At 45.2% G+C, this 23,641-nt stretch overlaps 1 protein-coding gene across 2 annotated transcripts in view; it reads right to left on the bottom strand.

Annotated features, from left to right (window-relative positions):
- NIT1 (nitrilase 1) overlaps window positions 1–23,641 on the bottom strand; it is a 250,727-nt gene that overhangs the window by 64,280 nt on the left and 162,806 nt on the right. For both annotated transcript variants that reach the window (XM_044089966.1, XM_044089967.1), the window contains one exon: window positions 2,639–2,772. In XM_044089966.1, coding sequence (XP_043945901.1) covers window positions 2,639–2,772 — 134 coding nt within the window. The remainder of the gene's footprint in view (window positions 1–2,638; window positions 2,773–23,641) is intronic.

Genomic DNA, 23,641 nt, shown 5'->3' with positions numbered 1-23,641 from the left:
GTGGCTTACAACTTCCTGGTTTTGAAGTAGAGGTTGTCCACTGCTTAGATCTCTACATTCCCTGGGACTGCTGTCTGGGGGGTCTATTTCCACGGGGCCTAGGCTGGGACGGTTTACTCTGAGCAGGAAAGACCGGTGCTTGGAGGGATAATGCCTGCTGAACCTAGGGGGCTGGACCTGTAAGAAATCCTTAACTGTTTGCATAGATTTTGCTTTTTCTTCCATCTTTTTTAAGACCTCTTCTGCCTTAGTGCCAAATAAGTTATCTTTGTGCAAGGGGGCATCCAACAATTTAGATTTGACATGGCCTGGCAAGGGTTATTCCTTAAGCCATGCATGTCTTCTAATGACAGATCTAGTGGCTGCTGCCCTGCAAGAAGCTTCTAGGGCATCAAAACCACAATGCAAAGTGTGTTTAGTTACTTGACTTGCAGAATGCATTAAGTCTTGTAAATCTTTAGATTCTGCCCAAGCAGGAAAGGAAGACATTTTTTGTTTAAGGAGTTCCAGGGTATGTTGCTGAAAGTCATGAAACTGACAGTTTAGTGCCCTGATGGCAAGAGTAGCTGAGGTGTATATTTTTTACCCCATCTGTCCAATGCTCAGGAATCCCTGTCTGAGGGGGTGGGATTCTTAGCAGAGGTTGCTTTAATCCCTTTTGGCCCTTGAGAAATGACCTCAGGGTCAGCTGTTGGATTTTAAAAAGATATTTGTGAGAGTCAGGGACTCTATAGTACCCGTCTGGTTTTCTGGGGGCAGGAGGCAGGGCATCAGGAGTCAAGCTGGATTCAAGGAAAACATCCTCCACAACATCCAGGACTGGGGGGATGGCCAAGGGTCTGTGTAGTGGAAGATCTAGGAATTCCCCGAGTCTCTTTTTAGACTGAGGGTAGTCCCGACTCTCCCACTGGAAATGCTGCCTTAAAGAATGCAGGGTTTACCCAAAGGAAGAATCCTCTGGGGGAGAGGCTGAAGGAATGGAGTCCTCTGTATCAGAATCCTCATAAGTGGAGAGGGGTTGCATGTCTTCATAGTCAGATGCATCAAATTCATCTGACTCTTGTTCAGACAAAACTACAGGGGACAGATCTCTTTTCCTTTTTGAGGGGGTATCTTGGCTTCCCCTGATCAGCGTGATATGGTCTTCTGTCATTTTAAGCATTTGACACTGAGGCAAGTTAGCAGGCACCTGAGAGTGGGTTGTCAGTTTCTTGGATGTGGTTCATACCCTGGGCCTAAGAAACTTGGTCATTTTTGAAAGAATGGTAGTCGCAAAAGAAGACGTCGGTTTGTGTTGAGATTCGGTAGGGAGAAGGACTTCCAGCTTCAGACCCATCCAAGGTAGAGAAGACCGCAAGATCCTTAGCCGAAGAAGAGTTTTGTGACATCCCGGACTCCGAAAGGGTCTCGGTAGCGGCCTGTGAATCAAATGAAGTGGGTATCAGGGGCTGCAAAAGCACCTCACTGAGTACAGGAGGAGTGATGACTAGCTTAATGGAAGCAGCGTCGGTAAGTTTGGACCTGTACAGTCTGTCTCTGTCTTTATCTTTATGTTTTTTTGGAAGATCTGCTGTCGGATGGCTTACCAAAGCCATATCAGAATTCGAAGACTGTAAACGAAAACATCTGGCTACAATAAGGGCCCGACGGATATTTCTGGCGTTGAACAAAGCACAGAAGCGACAACGGGGAATGCTGTGGTCTGGGCCTAAACAAGTGACGCAGTAAGAGTGAAGTCTCGGTGTGGTATTTGCTTTCCACAGGCGAGACAATTATTAACTTTTTCTGACATCGGTTAGTGCAAGAAAAAAGGATCCCCAATGGGGTACTTAGCTTTAGAAGACTTCAACTTTAATTTGGAGATGAAAACTCAGGTAGCAGCCGACAGGCACTCATGTGAACTGCTTCAGCTTCAGGATCCACAGCAAGAAAGACTGATGTAATGGCGTCGGCTGCCTTACTTAATACTACTGATGACGTGACGTCAGTCCTCAAGCGACAGCAACCGATGCAGAAATACTAAGTCTCTGGTATTTGGGCCGGCCGAGGGCTACCCTGGCAGGGATAACCCAAATGTGATGACTGCAACAGTGAAACACGAAGAACATATGGTGTACATACGACGTTAGATAGATACACTGTGGTGGAGGACAGAATACAGGAGGTTCACAGAAAGGTGAGAGAGGATGCAGGGGCCAAGACAGTGAATTATCCTGCTAATGGGGTAAAAACAGCAGTTCTTAGCTGCTGCATCAGTCACTTTTTACACTACTAATCTAATATAGGAAGGCACTGATGCTAGCATAAAATAACCTTCTCCCCAGGCCCAATCTTCTGTGATGACTATCTTTATACCTTTCCAGTACTGTGACTGCATTACTTTAACCAGTTTTAGGAATTAGTATTGATCCACTCATTATTTAATCAAACCTGAAAATGAAAATCAGTTATGACACCATTACTTTCACAATTTTATAAATTCAGTATTTAACAGGGATTGAAAATGGCAAGTTTTTTTTTTTTGCCTAAACTGATTTGCACATTTTCTTTGCCAGATTAGTCAGTTCCTTCAATTTTAATTTTTCATCTTCAGTATTTACCAAAAACAGTTTATCACTATTTCACAAAAGTACTGTACCTTTCCTACAGGTGTGCTAACTGGAGGTACAAGAGCAGGGCCAGAGATAGTGAAGTTGCTTTCTTTCAGCGAAACACCATTATGAAGGCTGATATCAAATAGATGAGTCTTCCTGTACACAGACGCAGTGCACCCTTGCAAAAAAGAGCAAAAGTCAGTCACAAATGCTTTGGCTGTTGTCCCAATAATGTTACATGCATCCAGTATATCAAAGAGGGCACAGAAAGTACAAGTTTTCCCCGGGAGTGACCTCAGTGTCACTACTAGACCGAGGTATAGTTTACTAAATAATGGGGTTCTACATGTGTCACTACTAGAGAGGCGCAACTATATAGTATGGGGTGGCGTAAAGCCACATCACTGTTGGCTAGGCTTATAAATGCCCCCGGGCAGATAGCCTAGTACACTACTATGAAACTATGAAACTATGAAAAATACATTTTCTGGGACATGAAGGCTCTAAGTGAATTATCCTTGTCTTTTGACTTCTAGGAAGGCAATAGCCACTTTCAGCATACCATCTGCATCCACCAAAGAACCAAACTCCATATTACAAGTAGTTTGCAAGCTGGTGTCTTTGGATAACTCATGGCTTTATGAACCTCAAAGAGATTTCTACCATCTGTATTAGTCCTGATGCTTGGACCAAAGAAACGGGAAGCTACACCTCAATTCTTTGCACTTACAATTTTTTACCGGATGGTTTCTTAAGAAGTTTGCATCCAGACATGAATTGTTAGGTGCTTACTTCAGCCAAGGTGACATTATTTTGTCTTTGTTATTGAAAAATAATACATTCACTAGTGTTACATACCCCAGAGGGAAAGAAATAGCAGCCTCCTGTCAGAAGCATACCTGAACTTTTCTCAGTTTGGTTACCTTTGTGGCTTGATTAAAGATGCCAGTTTTGGATAAAGTCAAAGTGAACACCCCTTTCTCTGTTGACCAAAAAAATGTTTCTTAAACTACCGTCCTTGATTTTTCTGCCTTGAATGACTAAGACGGGCTCTTTTTTTTTTTCATTGTCTTTACCTTTTCTCATACTGTGCAATTTTTTGTGCTTTCAATTCTCCTTTTAGAGCGGTAAACAAGACCAAACAAGACAAGTTTGTGGTTTATTTTACAGTAATAAGAAAACGATTGTAATCATCTGAACATAGCGGCCTTAGGGTTGCCACCTGTCAGGAAATCTGGAAATCAAGGTCTCTGTCAGGAAATTCAGTTTGGGTGAGTACTTATCAGGTATTTTGAGTCATTCTGAGAATTAACATATTTCTGAATTATATTTAACAAAATGTTTACGGCATCATTTAGCTTTCCTGTCTGCATTTAAATTATTTTGTTAGAGTAGACTTTTATGTACTTTAACTTGCATCCTGGGTGATAGAAAATTTTAATAAAATAAAAACGAACAGTAGAAACGTTAACTATTTTAATAAAACAAAGCTTTTGGGTTTTCCCTTCTTCAGTGTATGAACATATGAGATGATATGCTCACCCCAGTTAATTCATTATTTGGACATTACTTTAGAAATAAAGGATGATAACATTAAAACTAGTGTATATAAGTCGTCGGTACATGCAAACAGATACACACATAGGACCAGTATGCATGCTCCGCATGTATTCAAGGGCACAGTTAAAAGTCAATTTTCTAGAGTAAGTAGGTTGAACACAGAGGAAAATTTCAATAGACAACAGATGAATGAATTAACTTCAGAATTTGTTAGTAGGGGACATCCATTGGAGATGGTCCATCAAGTGAAGGAAGGAGTTTTAAGAGAGAGGGATGGAAACACTGCTCCCTGTTTTAAACATTCTGAGCAGAGTAATGGTATAGATATTATTCTAGGATGGAATGATAGTGATAAGTTGATATATATTTTGACTTATAATAATAGAACACATGATATAGAAAATATTATTAGAAAGTATTGGAATGTACTTTTAACTATGCGTGAACTAAGAAATATCTTGTATGACCATCCCAAATTTACATATAGGAATGAGAGGAATCTAAAATCTAGGCTTTGTTATAATGAATTAAAAAAGGGGGGTAATAGTCATGGTAGTACAAGGAAAGGAACACATCCTTGTTTCGGATGTAGTTGTCGTAAAGACATAACTACAGATCCTATGTTCATACATCCTATTACCCAGAAACATTAAATCTTTAAAGACTATGCTAGTTGTACCACAACACACGTAGTTTATTTGGCTACTTGCACATCGTGGTCAATATTTTATGTGGGAAAATGCTCCAGGATGTTAAAGGAGTGAATTATTGAACATAGATCTGCTAGCAACAGGAATTTAGAAACAAATGCCCTGGCCAAGCATGTACATGAGAAGGGGAGTATGCATCATTTCAAGTTCAGGGTGATTAAAGGTCTACATAGAAATGTAAGAGGGGGTAATGTGAATAATAACTTAGACAATATTGAACTTGCATGGATTTTAGAACTGAAAGCAGATAATGTACCAGGCTTGAATGGGGCGGTTAGCTTGAAGCCTGTTCTGCAAAAGAAACAAATGAGGTTGCATTAATTAATGTTTATTGATTTAATCAGATGTTATTGTTCTACTGTTCTGATTGGTGGGTTGTGTCACATTTTAATATTTAAGAATGATTGTGCAATTATATGTTCATACATTGAAGAAGGGGAAACCCGAAAGCTTTGTTTTATTAAAATAGTTAACGTTTCTACTGTTCATTTTTATTTTATTTACTTTGTGGTTATTGGACGTGGTCTACTGCAGTTTTAGTTCCTCCTTGTTTGACAGAAAATGTGACCATTCAGAAAAATTGCAATGTACTCATTGCAGTATACAAAGGATAAGGCATATGAAGAGTTGTATGAAAGGTTGGACACTAAGGAGGGAGAAAAGGACCTGTACCGATTGGCTAGACAGAGGGACCGAGCTAGGAAAGATGTGCAGCAGGTAAAGGTGATAAAGGATAATGAGGGAAACATACTCACAAGTGAGGAGAGTGTGTTGAGGAGATGGAAAGAGTACTTTGAGGGGTTGATGAATGAAAAGAATGAGAGGGAGAGAAGGTTGGATGATGTAGGGATAGTGAATCATGAAGTACAATAGATTAGCAAGGAGGAAGTAAGGATAGCTATGAAGAGAATGAAGAATGGAAAGGCTGTTGGCCCAGATGACATACCTGTGGAAGCATGGAGGTGTTTAGGTGAAATGGCAGTGGAGTTTTTAACCAGATTGTTTAATGAAATCTTGGAAAGTGAGAGGATGCCTGAGGAATGGAGAAAAAGTGTTTTGGTACCGATTTTTAAGAATAAGGGTGATGTGCAGAGCTGTAGTAACTACAGAGGGATAAAACTGATCAGTCAAAGCATGAAGTTATGGGAAAGAGTAGTGGAAGCAAGGTTAAGAAGGGACGTGATGATTAGTGATCAGCAGTATGGTTTCATACCAGGAAAGAGCAGTATAGATGCGATCTTTGCTCTGAGAGTGTTGATGGAGAAGTACAGAGAATGTCGGAAGGAGTTGCATTGTGTTTTTGTAGACTTAGAGAAAGCATATGACAGGGTGCCTAGAGAGGAGTTGTGGTATTGTATGAGGAAGTCAGGAGTGTCAGAAATGTATGTAAGAGTGGTACAGGATATGTACGAGGGTAGTGTGACAGCGGTGAGGTCTGCGTTTAAGGTGAGGTGGGGTTACATCAAGGATCAGCTCTGAGCCCTTTCTTATTTGCAATGGTGATGGACAGGTTGACAGACGAGATCAGACAGGAGTCCCCGTGGACTATGATGTTTGCAGATGACATTGTGATCTGTAGTGCGAGTAGGGAACAGGTGGAGGAGACCGTGGAGAGGTGGAGATATGCTCTAGAGAGAAGAGGAATGAAAGTCAGCAGGACTAAGACAGAATATATGTGTCTGAATCGGAGGGAGGATAGAGGAATGGTGAGGATGCAGGGAGTAGAGGTGGCGAAGGTGGATGAGTTTAAATACTTGGGGTCAATAGTTCAGAGTAACGGTGAGTGTGGAAGAGAGGTGAAGAAGAGAGTATAGGCAGGATGGAGTGGGTGGAGAAGAGTGTCAGGAGTGATTTGTGACAGACGAGTACCTGTAAGAGTGAAAGGGAGGGTCTACAAGAGGGTAGTGAGACCAGCTATGTTATATGGGTTGGAGACAGTGGCATTGACAAAAAGGCAGGAGTTTGAGCTGGATGTGGCAGAATTAAAGATGTTAAGATTTGCACTGGGTGTGACGAGGGTGGACAGGATTAGGAATAAGTATATTGGAGGGTCAGCCCAGGTTGGAAGGTTTGGAGACAAAGCCAGAGAGGCACAATTACATTGGTTTGGACATGTGCTGCGGAGGGATTCTGAGTATATTGGGAAAAAGATGCTAAGGATGAAGCTACCAGGTAACAGGAAAAGAGGAAGGCCTAAGATAAGGTTTATGGATGTGGTGAGAGAGGACATGCAGGTGGTTGGTGTGACAGAGCAAGATGCAGAGGACAGGAAGAAATGGAAAAGTACAGTTTTGTACCTACCATAAATGTAGATGTCTGAACTGGATAGCATCTGCAGTCATAACAACTGGGTTGTCCTGTCGTCAGGCAGCCCTTCAGTCGGCCGGATTCCAAAGTCCGGGTCCGGCTTCGGCTGATGTCGCACTCCACCCGACGTCATCTCTGTTGGTCTTCGGGTATAAAAGCATCAGCCGACGCCATTTTCCTCAGTGTTTCTTGCCCCAGATGCCAGAAGCCCTCTTGCAGGCTAAAATTTGGATAGATGCCAATGTTTCCAAATAGATAGAGGTAAACACAACAATAAGCATGTATGTACATATATACAAACAAATACACCATAAAGACTCCCCAACAGCTAGCTATTAGGAGGGTAAACACCCTAGGAGTACCACAGAGGGAAGGAGGGAGGGTAATCCTGACTGCAGATGCTATCCAGTTCGACATCTACATTTATGGTAGGTACAAAACTGTACTATGTCCTTCATGGATGCATCTGCAGTCATAACAACTGGGTAGAATACCATAGCCAACTAGGGAGGAGGATAAAAGTAGATTATGGTGTGTTTAGGATCCCTTGCAGTACAGCAGTGGCAAACCCTGCTCGGGATCTGGAATATAGAGGCAAATTATAATGCTTGGCAAATGTATGCACGGAGGTCCAAGTAGCCGCCTCAATAATGTCTTTGGTTGCCACTCCTCGTAAGAAGGCTGTGGTAGTGGCTGTTGCCCTTGTAGAATGAGGTCTTATGTTCTGTGGAATTGGTTTTCCATGGAAGGAGTAACAGAATCGTATGCAATTTCCTATCCATTTGGAGATTGTCTGTTTGGAAATAGCTTTTCCTTCCCTTCCTGTTGCATAGGCTACAAAAGTTGGTCAGTCTTTCTGCTATTTTTGTTCTGTCCAAGTAGTAGCGTAGCTGTCTATGTACATCCAAGGTATGCAGTATTCTTTCCCTCTGTTTTGTGGGTTGGGAAAGAAGGTAGGTAGGTGGATTGCCTGGTTTAAAGACACTCTGGATACCACCTTGGGCATAAATGTAGGATTAGTCCTCATGGACACTCTATCTTGGTGGAAGATTAGGAAGGGTTGCACTGCCATTAAGGCCTGTAGTTCTGAAACCCTCCTTGCTGAAGTAATTGCCAGTAGGAAAGCAGTTTTCCATGACAGGTGTTGTAGGTCTGCTGTTGCTGCTGGTTCAAAGGGTGATAGTGTCAATTTTTCTAGCACAAAGTTCAAATCCCAAGCTGGTAATGGTGGTTTCCTTGGAGGTTTTACATTCTTGATTCCTCTGAGGAACTGCCTGAGCAAAGGGTGCGAAAAAACAGGTGGATCAAAGCTGTATTCTGCTGAAATAGCTGATGCATGTATCTTGATGGAGGAGTAGGACAGGCCTGAATGAAGAAGTTCGCCAGATACTCCAGAATGTTAGGCATATCTATGTTTGACACATTTTTCCTCTTTCTGTACTCCAAATGACAAACCTTTTCCATTTTCCAGCATAGTTCCTTCTTGTTGAAGGTCTGCGTGCTTCAAGAATAATGTCTTTTACTCTTTGGGAAAGTTCTGGATTAGCTGCTGCTATGTGATGTTCCATGCAGTTAGTTGCAACGCTTTTAGGTTTGGATGTATGATGCTGTAGTTGTTCTGAGTTAACATCAAAGGCATCAGGGTATTGGCCACATATTGTTCGAGACATGCTCCTCAGTAGTGGGTACCAGTGTTGTCTTGGCCAGTTCGAGCTATCAGGATTATCCTTGGACGTTCTTCCTTGATTTTCAGTAGTACCTTGTGTATCAAAGGAAGAGGTGGGAATGCATATGCTGTTAGGCCTTTCCAGTTGAAGGAGAGCGAATCCACTTTCCATGCTAGTGGGTGGAATGTCCTTGTGCAGAATTTTTGAGCTGGTGATTGAGAGGTGATGCGAATAGGTCTATCTGTGGCATTCCCCATTTCTTTGAGATGGTCTTGAAGATGTCCGGGTGCAGCTTCCATTCGTGGGCATCCGAAGTGGTTCTGCTTAATATGTCTGCTAGAGTATTGTCTTTCCCGGTACAAATATTGCCTGTAACTGGATGTTGTAGCCGAGTGCCAGGGTCCACAGCTCCAAGGTCATTCTGCATAGGAGGTATGAATGAGTGCCTCCCTGTTTGTTGATGTACCACATGACTGTGGTGTTGTCTGTCCTTATCATCAACTGGCCCTCCTTGAGAAATGGTTTGAACTTTTGGATTGCCAGTTTTACTGCCAGCATTTCTTTTAGGTTGATGTGCAGGTGAAGTTGATCCTGTGTCCACAATCCTTGCACGCATTTGTCCAGCATGTGGGCCCCCATCCTAGGTCTGAAGCGCCTGTTGTGATGGTCTGGCTTGCTTGACATCTGCGAAAGGGTAGGCCTGGGTTTGACTGGCATGCCTGAGCCCACCATAGGAACTCCTGTTTTAAGCATGGAATTAGTGGGATTTCTGTTTCTAGACTGTGTCTGTGTTGGGACCATAAATTCTTTAGGTACCACTGTAGTTTTCTCATATGTAGTCTGGCAAATGGAACCAAGATTATGCATGATGCCATGAAGCCCAAGGCCTGCAGTACTTTTCTTGCTGTTAACTTGTTCAGTTTTGTTAGTGCCAAGAAGTAAAGAGGAAGTTCATTTTGTTTTTCTGTAGTCAGGAATGCCATTTGTTTTACTGTGTCCAATTCCGCGTCCAAGAATGTCCTTGTTTGGGATGGTATCAGCCTTGACTTTTGTAAATTGACTGTGTATCCCAGTGCTTGTAGCAAGTAAATGACCCTTTGTAAATCTGTTGTCAGCTTGCTTTTGTTGTCCCCTTGTAGCAGGCAGTCGTCCAGGTATGGGTAAATTTGAATTCCCTGTAGTCTGCAATGGGCGATTACTGATGCCAGGCATTTTGTGAATACTCTGGGCAGTAGATAAGCCAAAGGGCAATGCTGAGAATTGATAGTGCTCTGATCCTGCAAGAAATCTGAGGTATCTTCTGCAGATTGGTCGAATGGGGACGTGCAGGTATGCCTCCTTGAGATCTAGAGTTACCAGCCAAGACTCCTTGCCCAGCATGGGAAGAAGCTGCTGTAGGGTCAGCATTTTGAATTTTGGGACAATGATGTATGTATTTAAGGTGGACAGGTCGAGAATTGGTCTCCAACTTTTTCCTTTCTTGGAACTAGGAATAGTCTGGAATAGAACCCCTTTCCTTGCTCTGCTGTTGGCACTCTTTCCACAGCTCTCATGTTTGCTAACTCCATTATCTGGTAGAGCCTCTGTTTTTGATTTGGAGGTAGATTTGGCATTCCTCTTTTGACTGGTAAAGTGTGGAAGTGAAACCGTAACCTTGATCTATGGTTTGTAAAATCCACTTGTCTTTTGTTATGCAGTGCCAGTTCCTTGAAAATAAGGTTAACTTTCCGCCTAGAGGAGCTGCTATTTGTTCCCTGGTAGGCGGATTTAGGGTTAAGTCACTGCGGTTGTGCTGATGTAGTGGCAGTGGCTGTGTCTGTGCCTCTGTTGTTACCTTGCCACTGTCGTCCTCTGTAGGCACCTCCTCTGGATTGGTTTCTGCCTCTGGAACGCCTATTCCTGCCCCTTTGAAATTTTGTGGAGTCCGGAAAGGACCAATTTTGGCAGGCCAGTTCCTGCTAAACCTTGGGGTTGAACCTGCAAGAAATCTTTAACAGTTTGAACAGATTTTGCCTTTTCTTCCATTTTCTTCATAACCTGCTGGGCAGGTGTACCAAACAAACTTGTGTTGTCCATAGGAGCATCTAGCAGCTTAGCTTTAACATGATCTGGTAAAGCTTGTTCCTTTAGCCATGCATGCCTTCTTATCACTGTGCCTGTCATGGCTGATCTAAATGAAGCCTCCAGTGCATCATAGCCACATTTTAAGGAATGGTTGCTAACCTGTTGTATGTTATTTACCATCTCTAATACATATTTCTTATCAAGAGATTCATCAGTGGTTAGTTTTTTAGTTAACTGATCAAGCATAAACTCTTGGTATTGTATCATGTGAAACTGACAGTTTAAAGCTCTAGCTGAGAGAGTAGCTGAAGTGTAGACCTTTTTACCCCATCTGTCTAATGACCTTTCAGAAGGAGTAGGGTTTTTAGCTATGGTCGCGGCTACTGCCTTGGGACCCTGGGATATAGTTTCTGGGTCTGCAAGTGGGGCCTTGTAAAGGTGGTGATGAGTATCTGGCACCCTGTAAAATCTGTCTGGTTTGGCAGGGGCTGGGGGTAAAGAATCTGGAGCGGAGCAAACATCATTGAAAGCATCATCCACCACAGAGAGAACAGGAGGTATAGCTAAGGGCCTGTGCTGTGGGGGGTGCAGAAAGGTCCTAAGTCTTTTTCTGGAGTCTGAAAAATCCTGTTGCTGCCATTGCAACTGTTCTCGCATGGCATGCAAGGTTTCCCCAAAGGAGAATTCTTCTGGTGGGGAAGCAGCTGGAATGGATTCTTCAGCATCAGAATCTTCAAAATTGGAGAAGGGAGCCTCTGGCTGGTCAGTTATGTCTGATTCATCAGCAGATTCATCAGAGGACACTGGCTCAGGGTTCTCGGCCCTGGGTCTCTTCTCTGGGGCTGAGGGCCCTATCTGGGTGAGATTGAGATCCTCTGATTAAAGAAATTAAATCTTCTGCCAAAGTAAGCATTTGGGAACTAGAAGAGGGCCTGGATGTGGGGGGTTTAACAGGCACTGTTTTAGTAGTCTTGGCTGCTTTAGCCCTGGCGAAGGCCTTAATGGACATGGCTGCTGGAGGCCTAGCAGCACCACGTGCTGGGGTAGAGACATCCAAGGGGATGGTGTCTGATAAGTCAACCACCGTAGTGGGTAAAATTTCTGAGGTCGATTCAAGAGTTGTAGCAGGGGCCTCAGTTGTAGGAATAGGTTCAGCTGTACTTAGATCAGTTTTCGCGGTTTCGCCGAAACCGAGACACTCGCGTTTGCTTAACCATGGTTTCGCCGAAACCGCGGACCGCGAGTGTCGGTCTTTATCTTTGCGTTTTTTGGGTAGTCGGAGGATCCGACGGCATAATGTACGCAAAATCAGAACCGAAAAACTGTTCTGCAAACTCCGACCGACGCCTAAGCGCTCGTCGGTTGAAAGAAGCACAGGCCGAACAGGCTGCTACGTCGTGGGCTGGGCCTAAACAAGGCAGACAGTAAGAGTGGAAATCTTTATGAGGTATTTGTTTCCCACAGGTTAAACAATTGTTAACTTTTTCTGACATCGGCTGAGGCAAGAAAGAGTCCCCAACGGGGTACTTAGCTTTAGAAGTCTTCGAAGTAGTATTCGGTAGAAGTAATCTCTGGATCCGACCGACCGGCACTTGCGAACAGCTTCTGCTTCGGGCGCCACGCGGCAAGAAAGACTGAGGAAAATGGCGTCGGCTGATGCTTTTATACCTGAAGACCAACAGAGATGACGTCGGGTGGAGTGCGACATCAGCCGAAGCCGGACCCGGACTTTGGAATCCGGCCGACTGAAGGGCTGCCTGACGACAGGACAACCCAGTTGTTATGACTGCAGATGCATCCATGAAGGACATCAGGTGATCTGCTGTGGCGACCCCTAACGGGAACAGCCGAAAGAAGATGATGATGACTCATTGCAGTATACAGCTTACAAATATCGTTTGTACTTTTTCTTATCCTATCATTATAATAATGATGCTTATCTAGTGAAACAGTTTCAACAATAATACCAGTTGTCAAACAATATTTAAAATGTCTTTTAACATACAGCATGTTTATACATTTGCTCATCTGTTGCCTTTAGCATATTATTTATTCAAAACTTTTCTGGCATGGTTATTAACAATGAAAGAGAAGCAACATATGTTTACTTATTGAAAGGGCTGGGTTGATGGCTGGTGCAAAGAGTAGGGCTTTTGTTGGTTTTTTACATCTTCCTTAAGTGGCAACCCTAAGCAACTTCGTTAAAATAAAAATATTGCAATACTCTGGTACATTTTCAGGCATTAAACAAAATAAGCACTGGAAGTGGCCAGCCCTTGATACAAGCTGTCTGCCAAAAGCATACATGATCAGGGGAGGATGCAATGACAAAAAAAAAAAACTTACTTCATATGAAGACCAAGGTTTTCCATAAAAAACAGTTATTGACTGCTCTCCTTATCTAGGTTACAATTACAAGAATAAACATACCATGCTAACACTTCAACATAAAAAAGCAGCAATACTGTCTAATATTATACACTTTCTGAACACAAATCTAAAACAAATCTAAAGGAGTATCACTTTCCTGACAAAACCAGTACTAGTTATAAGCACGGTGCCCATTACTGTTCTTAAAAAAAAACAGCCAACGGTCACATGTTTAACTAACACGAAATAAGAAGTTATGTGCTCACCATAACATTCCATCTGAGTAGGTAGTTCATTTGTCTGCAACCTGTGGGTCTTGGATACGATATCGGATCCGAGCCGGCAACTTGTTTCATGCTAATGGATCCGAGCTCCTAGCTCCTCCCTTCACCCATAATCCCCTGCTAACCCTCCATGACCTCAGATCGAGTTTGCCCCTCAATATATATCCAACAAAAGGATATCTAACTACCAGTAGATCCAAAAAAGGCCAGGGGGAAGGAGGGGGGGATGGTTACAGACAAATGAACTACCTACTCAGATGGAACGTTATGGTGAGTACATAACTTCTTAATCTGAAGTAGGATGTTCATTTGTCAGCAACCTGTGGGACAGAGTCCCCAGCTACCTGCACCTTGGGTGGCCATCATGGAAGGATATTACGAAGCACCGCAGAGCCAAAGGATGCTCTCCCTCTAGAAAGCACGTCTAGTTTGTAGTGGTTAATAAAGGTATGAGATGAAGCCCAAGTGGCTGCAGAATAAATATCCAACGGAACTCTAGACTTGAAGGCCGCAGAGGTAGAAATGGAGCGGGTGGAATGAGCACGAACTCCTTTTGGTGCGGGTCTACCCGAGGCTTGATACGCCAATAGGATACATTGAGAAATCCAGCGAGATAAAGATACTTTAGAGATAGCTTTCCCCAAGTTAAATTTGGCAAAGGAAACAAACAGCTGGTCGGATTGTCTATGGCCAGATGTCCTATGAGTATAAAAGCGAAGCTGCCTATGAACATCTAAAGAGTGCAGCTTGTACTCTCCCTTATTCTGATATTTAGGGAAGAAAACCGGTAAATTTATGGATTGATTTATGTTGGTTTCTGATGCTATCTTGGGAAGAAAAGAGGGATTGATCCTGAGGTACACTCTATCTGGGTGAAAGATCAGGTAAGGAGGCTTCACAGAGAGAGCTTGAAGCTCCGACACTCTTTTTGCTGAAGTGATGGCTACAAGGAATGCTGTTTTCCATGACAAGAATTTGAGATCTACTGAAGCAGCGGGTTCAAAGGGTGGAGCAGTCAAGGCTTGAAGAACTAATGTAAGATCCCAGGGGGGCACGGCTTCCTTTACAGGGGGTCTAAGTAAAAAGGCACCCTTGAGAAAGGTTTTACACAACTTGGCCGACATCAAAGGCCCTGTATCATGTCCCACATGGTAATGTGATATAGCTGCCAATTGCACTTTGACAGTTGAACAACTAGCGCCTTCCTGAAAGAGTTCAGTTAGGAAGTCTAATATGGATGGAAGAGGAGCCGTAAAGGGATCTAGATCGTGATGCTCCGCCCAGATGGAAAAGCGTTTCCATTTACTGTGGTACACTTTCCTGGTGGGGGGCTTATGCGCTGCCACGAGGATGGCTTTGACTGGTGAAGAGATACCGGGAGTCCTAACTAGGAGTGGAACTGGAGCAACCAAGCTGTCAGTTTCAGATTGTCCAGGTTGGGAGTTGGTAAGTTCGACGGATGGGAGATGAGATCCGGAGTGGGATCTAGAATCCAAGGGTGATTCACAAGGTGAGACCACAGGTAAGGGAACCAAATTTGCTGAGGCCAGAATGGGGCAATGAGGATCATCTTGCTCCCCAACCGTGAGGCTTTCTGTAAGAGTTGTATCATTAGTGGTAGAGGAGGATAGGCATAGAGTAGACCGGGTGGCCAAGCATGCACCAGAGCGTCTCTTGGAGTTTCCCCTGGAGGGGGGATTAGAGCGAAGAAATTGTCGCATTTGGTGTTTGATGGAGACGCAAAAAGATCGCAGCAGGGTTGCCCCCATGTTGCAAATATCTGCTTCGCTACTAGTGGATTGAGAGACCACTCGTACGGGGTAAGAAGGGTGCGACTGAGCTTGTCCGCTAGGATGTTGGTCCTCCCCAGAATGTGCATTGCAATCAGAAAGCAGTTGGAGGAGATCGCCCATTCCCACACTCTCACGGCTTCGCGGCATAGAGGGTAAGATCTGGTTCCCCCCTGTTTGTTGATGTACCAGACCACCGACATGTTGTCCGACTGAATTGCAATCGTTCCTGTGGGGAGGAGGTCCTGAAGTGCTTGCAACGCCAACAGCACCGCTCTCATCTCCAGAACGTTGATATGCAGGGAGGTCTCTGTATCGTTCCACGTGCCTTGGACTGTCCTGCCTGAATAATGCCCCCCCCCACCCGAGGCGGGAAGCGTCCGTGGTCACCATGGCGAGAGGGGGAGAGGTGCAGAAGGGACGGCCCGTACGGAAGTTCGAGGCTTGGAGCCACCATAGTAGCGCCCTCCTGCAAGCCTTGCTGATAGCAATGGGATAGTGGAGAGGAAGGGATAGAAAGGACCATTGCACTAGAAGAGTCCATTGCAGTACCCGCATGTTCAAACGGGCGCATGGAAGGAGCGTAATCGCTGCCGCCATGGAGCCTAGTGCCCTCAGGACCAATTCCGCTGGTGAAGCCTCTGATTGGAGGATAGCCCGCACATGAAGTTGTAAGTTCCGGATTCTCTCGGAAGTTAGGAAGGCTCGCAACTCTCTGGTGTCTATTCTGGCACCTATGAATTCTATGACCTGCGTTGGAGCCAGTAGAGATTTGTCGACGTTGATAGTAATACCTAACTGTGGGGCTAGACGGAGAAAGAAGTCTCTGGCTGAGCAAAGTAGATGCCTTGTTGATGCGGTCAGGAGCCAGTCGTCCAGGTACGGAAAGACCTGTATTCCCTGGAGTCTCAGGTGGGCCGCAATCACTGCTAATACCTTGGTGAACACCCTGGGGGCTGTGGTGAGGCCAAAGGGAAGGACCCTGAACTGGTAGTGACTGGCCCCCAGCCGGAAGCGAAGGAACCTCTTGGATCGTTTGTCCATTAAAATGTGGTAGTACGCATCCTTGAGTTCTATGGAGCACATCCAATCGTTCTCCCTCAAAAGGGGGAGAATAGATTGAAGAGTGACCATCCGGAATTTTTCCTTGGTTACTGACAGGTTCAAGCGGGAAAGGTCTAGGATCGGTCTCAAGTCCCCAGTCTTTTTTGGCACCAAAAAGAACCTGGAGTAGAACCCTAATCCGAGCTGGTCTTGGGGGACGGGCTGGATGGCTCTTTTTCTTAGCAGCTGCTGAATTTCTGCAGCTGCAGCCTCCCTCTGATCGGGTGGTACATCGGGGAGGTTCTTGGATTTGGGGACATGGAGTAATGGTATTTTGTACCCTCTGGATATAATGCGAAGCACCCAGCGGTCTGTTGTGATGGACTCCCATGCCGCTAGGTGTTCCGAGAAGCGCCCCCCGACTGCCTCCAGAGTGGAGCAGCCGGGCAACCCCTCAGGGCTGCTGCGCAGGCCGCTCAGAGAAAGGTTCTCTGGACCCAAAGTTTCTCGGAGCCCCTCTGCCCCTGGGGCGGCATCCTCCCTGTCCACCTCTGCCACGGTAGGACTGGTTGTCCGGAGCTGGTTGGGAATGTTGTGATTTTCGGAACCACATCTTCTTCTGACCCTTTTGGTTCCTCGAAAAGAACCGCTGGGGAGCAGAGAAGCGGACTCCGACGGCAGACGTCTTCCCGTCCTTCTCGCTCTGGACAAGTGTCTCACGAACTGTTTTGCCAAACAGGGCAGAACCATCGAAAGGGGCGTTCGCGAAGGACGCTTTAAAGGGCTCCACAAAATCGCAATGACGGAGCCAGGCCTGACGTCTCATAACTAGGCCTGCTCCGCTAGCCCTAGCGGCTCCCTCTGTGGCGTGGGACAATAGCCGCATAGAGGTGTTTGAAATTGATCTCAGAGTGGCCATTCGGGTGGAGTACAATTGTTTGTCATCCTCCGACAGGGACTCAGGGGGGGATGCAGCGTATTCTTTGATAAGATCCCGCTGCATCCTGATGACATGTGCCATATAGTTCAGAGACCTTACCGAGAAGGTCGCTGAACTAAAGACTCGCTTCCCTAAGCGGTCCATCAAACAGGACTCTTTGCTTGGTGGATGGACTGAGGGGCTCTCCTGAGCCAATTCCCTCTTCGTGGCTGCCGCCGTCAACATGGCATCTACGGGGGGCCCCTTACTCCAATGTGATCGGTCTGAGGGGGGCTAAGAATTCTATCCGGGCGTTTCGGTATTGGCTCCACGGTGTCCGGATCCTTCCACACCCTGGTGGTAATGAGGTCCACCAGGGGGTCGGCCGGAGGGGACACCCAAGAGGTAGATGGGCCTGCCTCGAATGCCTCCAGAAACACGGACTCGTCAGAGGAAGACTTGGGGGCAGACCACCCACCTCTGATCCTCAGCATCTCCATGATGTCTCCAAAGGAGACATCCTCAGGGGGCGATCTTGGGGAGCCTTCCCCTTCCTCCAAGTCCGTGTCCTCGGTTAAGGACTCAGGGGAGTCCACGTGCCTCCTTTTGCGCTTATGCTTGCGAGGAACTTCCTCGGGGGGACTGTCCAAGGAGGCCTTGCCAGCAACATCTTGTTCCAATGGAACCATCTGTGACATCGAAGCAGGCTGTCCCTTTGGCCGGGTGATGGAAGCCTGGCCCAGCAGAGAGGGAGTGCAGGGAGGAGCCGATGCAAGGACCGGGGGTCCAGATGCTCTCAACAGAGCCCTCTCCACAACATCGAAGGCCGAGGGAGAGCCACTCTCTAATGGATCCGAAAGTCGGCTCCCACTCTGATCCGATGAAGGGATCGGAGCCGGCGCCGAGACCGTCGGATCCGAGGGACCAGTGAGCTCCGACCTGGACGGAGCCGAAGGCACACTGAATCCCCCGGATCCGAAGCTCGGACCACGGCTCCGAGAGGTCGGATCCGACAGGCTCGAGGGCAGGGTCGGATCCGAAGTACCAAGTACTGTCGGTGCCGACCCACCCCCGGCTCCAACACTGCCCGGCTCCGAACCCGGATAGCGGGTCGGAGAAGGAGCAATAGGGTGGAAAAAAGGTGTCGAGCTCCCCCCCTGGGGGGGGGGGGGAGGCAAGAGCACTCCCATCTGCAGCTGGGCCTGGATGAATCTTCGCATCATCCGGTCCAAGTCTGCATCGGATAAACTAAAAGTAGACCTCGAAGAGGCCACCAAGGCAGGCCTGGAATGCCGCCTCGATGACCTCGACGGAAATCGGGTCTCCTCCTCCTCGGGCCCCGGGGAGAAACAAGGGGATCGGAGCCGAGGAGGAGGAGACCTAGAAGCAGTGGAGGGAGAAGCCCGCTTAGCTGGCGGGGCCGAAACGGAGGTCTCGGCCCGCCGCTTGTGGTGCTTCTCCCTCCGTTTCTCCCTCCTGGCCTCCCTGTCCTCCGACACTTTAGCGGGAGTTTGAGTCCCGGATGGAGGCAGGGGGGCAGGAGTGGCAGCGACCACAGGCTGTGGTGGAGCCACGGGAGCAGCTGAGGTAGCGGAGGCCAAAGCCGAGTCCGGGGGTAAAAGTCCCGCAAGGACCAGCTTCGACCTCCGCTCTTTCAGTGCCCTGGGGTTGAACGCTGCACAGATGGTACAGCCTGAGGTAAGGTGTTCAACCCCAAGGCACCGAACGCACCAAGTGTGGCCATCAGCCGAGGAGAGCTTATGGCCACACTCGGTACATTTAGAAAATATGGCTTTTGGGGCCTCAGCCATTTTTTAAGAAAAAAACAACTACACACACACACAGGCCCCAAAAAGAAACACAACACACACGCACACACTAACGACCAGCGAAGGGAGGGGGAACTAATTTAACTAAAAAAGAAAAATTTTGACAGGAAAAGTACAGATAAATGCAGTAAAATTCCACTTAGCTGACGAGCTCAAAGGGATCCAGCCATCCACAAGCGCGGCAAACTAGATCTGAGGTCATGGAGAGTTAGCAGGGAATTATGGGTGAAGGGAGGAGCTAGGAGCTCGGATCCATTAGCTTGAAACAAGTTGCCGGCTCAGATCCGATATCGGATCCAAGACCCACAGGTTGCTGACAAATGAACATCCTACTTCAGATCAGCTGTTATTCATAAGCAAACAGGATTATGTGTGGAGGAAAAAAAAAACTTCAGCTTAAAAGCAACATTTAGTAAAACATCTAAGTGCCTGATTATATCATGCTAAAAATGGGAACTTACTGCATTCATATTTGTTCATTTGTTCAACAAAACTGTGCATGCAAGACTAAAACATTGATACATAGTACTGTATTTTTATCTTCCATTGCTTGCCTACCATTTGTTTTCTGTATTTTTTGTGTTGAGAGAGAGGGGGGGACCTGTCATCCACACAGCTATCATGACTTTCCCCCTCTTAAGCTCTTTTAACCCCCTCATGCTCCTGTGGAAAAGGGGGATTGTAACACTGCAATCATTTGGCTCATATGTGCTTCTACAGTTACAAATATCGGTAACTATGTGGCTGACCCTAATGATCCCTTAACTATGCACTTCAGAAAACTTCTGACTGAGGGCATGGAACCAGCAGAACTATATGAGAAAGAACTGAACAGGACACTTGGAAATGCTGGACTTGTATGAAATTCTCATGGTACATGTGTATGTATTCTTGCATGTGTGAGACTGCATTGGTCCCCACAGGAAATACAGAACAACTGGAAAATTCTAGCCAGATCAAAGAAAACAAAAAGTGGGTAAACCCAAATGATCTGACTTATTGTTACAGTGATCCTCCCTGCTGGAGATCGATTGTTAGGCATACTTACAATGCATCAAGGACAGTTATTTGTCATTCAATAAACACACATAATTCAAAGTACAATAAAATAATTTAAAAGCAATATAAACAGGCAACAATCAGATTAGACAAATCCGCGGTGGTGCAGCGGTAGCAGTGTTACTTCACAGCAAGAGGTTCTCCTGTTCGATTCTCGGCGGAGTGCGGGGAGTGCCTTCTGTGTGAAGTCTGCATGTCCTCCCCGCGGTTGGGTTGGCGTTCGAAAGACATGCGTAAATGGGCGTGCCTTCGTTGAAGGTTGAACGTCGAGCTGGCACCTCGGAGTTCATCAAAATCTACTGCCAATCATTAGCGGACCGGAGTTCCGCTGTGGCGACCCCTAACCGGGAAAAGCCGAAAGACAACACACACACTCACACACAACAATCAGATTAGACAAAGCAAGTGTGATTTTTGTTAAATAAGGTACAATTGCTTATTGTATTACTAAACAGGTACACATGTTAGAGAACATTCATGCTTATGTACAATTACATCTTCCATTAATGCAAAGTAAGTGTTTTGATTAGTTTCTTAATGGATACTAGCAAATTTGTCACAGGACAAGTAGAAGTATGTTCCAGAGTTTCCCCAACACCGACAAACGAGCATGAGTCACCAAATCTACACTCAGATTTAGGTACAGAAGTTGATTTTAGGTCATAATGTGGGTTTGTGCTGTTCCAGAATACAAACAAGTGATGAACAGCTGCAGCAGTTCAGTAGCCTCTGGGTAGCCAACAAATTAAGGACATGTATTAACCGAATTCAAGTCTGTAAATTATGAACTTAGGAACGCTGCCAGGTACCAGAACAGTGCTTGCTGCAGACTAAGCAGTCCGCTTACAATTACATTCTAGTTTAAAGAACGGTGTAAACTACAGGCTAAAGAATACATACGCAAACAATCGACAAGACGTAGAAGAAAATGTACTGATGCAACAGAATCATGATTAGTACAGGCCTAGCCCTAAAGATATCCAAATTTCTGATTAGTCTTCATTATACAGTAATTGTGCATTAACAGAGTTAACCACTCGTCCTAGAGGGAACAGCTAGAGAACCAATTTCATCAAAACTATACGATGTTACTGCCAACCAGTCACGAGTGGAGTCCTCTCCTGTTTGGTATCTACTTCTCTGAAGTCCAGGACAACACGAAGGGACTCTGGCTAACAAAGTTCACAGACGATTGCAAGTTGGGCGCTACTATTAACTCCCCAAGTGATGCTGACATCCTACAGAAAGGCCTCACTGAGACCAACAACTGGTGTCAGAACCATGGCCTTAAGCTCAATGCCAAAATATGGGTCGTCATCCCCTTTGGGAAAAACCCAGTTCCCATGAATTACCACATCAATGGCAGACCACTGAACACAGAAGGCGTTATAAGAGATCTGGGAACACAGGTTGACAGCAATCTCTCTTTTGACCACCACATTGCCACTGTGGTCAGAAAGTCCTTCTGTGTGACACATCTCATTACTAAGGGTTTTGCATCCAGGAAGAAAGAGGTCATTGTCCCCCTCTACTCTTTCCTCATTAGGCCAATCATTGAGTACAATGCCCCATTTGGCATGTACCCCACTAAACACCTGCAACAACTGGAGAAGCCGCAAAAGTACCTCACAAAGAGGATCCTAGGCCTTAAACAGTTGTCCTATATGGACAGACTCAAAAAGCTCCAACTATTCTCTGTCTCATACCGCCTACTTAGAGGCAGTCTCTGTTTGATTTACAAAGCCATGTCTGATCCAGCTCTGTTAGAAATGCTACATCTAAAGAAATCCCAATCCATCCACAACACACGCTCCAGAGACCTCAACCTCATTACCACAATCAACAGAGCATGCTGGAGGGACAGGTTCATAACCCAGGGACTGCCCATGCTATGGAATAGACTTCCCATACATGTCAAGCAGAGCACCTCACTGGCCCTCTTCAAGAGAATCTTGATGAGTGGATGAGAAATAGAAAATTCACCCCAGGGATCACTCCAGTGGCTTTACTCGACAGAGGCACAATGCCAGGGTAATCCTATGGGCTAAGCTTGTAAAGGTTCCAGGGCCATTAGTCTAGTACACACCTATGAACATATCAAGGATTCCCAGCAGTTTTTTTTAGTATACAGATAATGTGCTCACATAGACCACTGAGAACTCGCCTGAATTAATTGAAAATCCCTTTCTCTTAACCTTCTGTTTACTACATGGCCCTGCTCTTGTGTGTCCTCATTAGGTATATCCCAACTTCCTACACTTTGATGCCATCATACCCTATTTCACTAACTCAATGCCCTCACTAATTTTATATACTGTCTAATACATATTCATTATCTTCTATCAGTAACAGATTATAATATCTAACTATTACCGTCTTGTTCTCTTTATTTACTCTAACTTTTCTTCTGTTGACCCAACAACCTGCCAACCTATAGATACGGCTGCAACAACCTTTCTCTCTTTCTTTGTATTCCTTTCAGCTAGCTTGCATACAAGTACTTGTATCACTTATTGCTGAGCATGTCATCTTTTTTTTTTCACGCAAATATGACATCTTTTTTGTAATTTACTTTTAGGAGCTTTTCTCCTTGGGCCTTTGCTGAAAATTGGTGTTGCGTGACCATCCCAGTAAACAAACAATAAAAAAAACAGTGTTTCAGCACAAACGTCTAGGAAATAGATGACATGTTATTTGCCACCCTAAAGAAGTTAATTTTATTTTGATTATATTTGTTTACCATGACAGAGTACTCATCACAATGGACTAATTTCAGGCTCAGCCAGAGTGAATACAGGTAAAAAAAAAAAAAAAAAAAACAAACAAAACAGAGCTAAACAACAGATAAAGAGCTGAAGCTTGGTACTCAGCATTCCTACTCATCTAGTTCTTTGTCAGTGTGAGCAAAGCCAAATGCTTAGCTTAGTATCAGTTACCGAACTAGTCACCTGTTTACGCCCGAGGCCAAAACTGCACTATGTAAAGGAGTATTCCAACCTAACCTGGAGTAGGACCTGCCTATGATTGCAGTTGTTCACCTAGCAGTTACCAGTAAAGAACATGCTGGTCTGAACAGGATCGGCAAACTTATGGAGAATGCTTCCATTGTGGGAAACCACTGTATTACTCTTCATAAAGGTAAAATTCTTCCTACAAGGCATAGGATTACATGTGCATCTTGCTATTAATCCAAAAAATACTTTTTTTTTTTTTTTTTTTTTTTTAATACCTGCATCACTCTACAAATGCTAGAAACCTGAAAAATTCTCTCTGTAATCCTTTCACTCTGGCTTGCATCTTTGTTCTTGAATGTTGCACAAAAGCCTTTTTAATCTTGGCTTCCAAAACATGGGACTCATTGCCCGTCACCCTCAGAACCACAGCCACAAATAAACAACTAAGCATAAACACTACCAACACGTGCACTCCTAACTCTGAAGTCGT

Source organism: Protopterus annectens, chromosome 12.part0, assembly GCF_019279795.1.
Source record: "Protopterus annectens isolate FY-2018-M chromosome 12.part0, PAN1.0, whole genome shotgun sequence".
Taxonomy (NCBI): domain Eukaryota; kingdom Metazoa; phylum Chordata; order Ceratodontiformes; family Protopteridae; genus Protopterus; species Protopterus annectens.
Note: the sequence above shows the minus strand (reverse complement) of the source record. Positions and strands in the feature narration are given on the sequence as shown.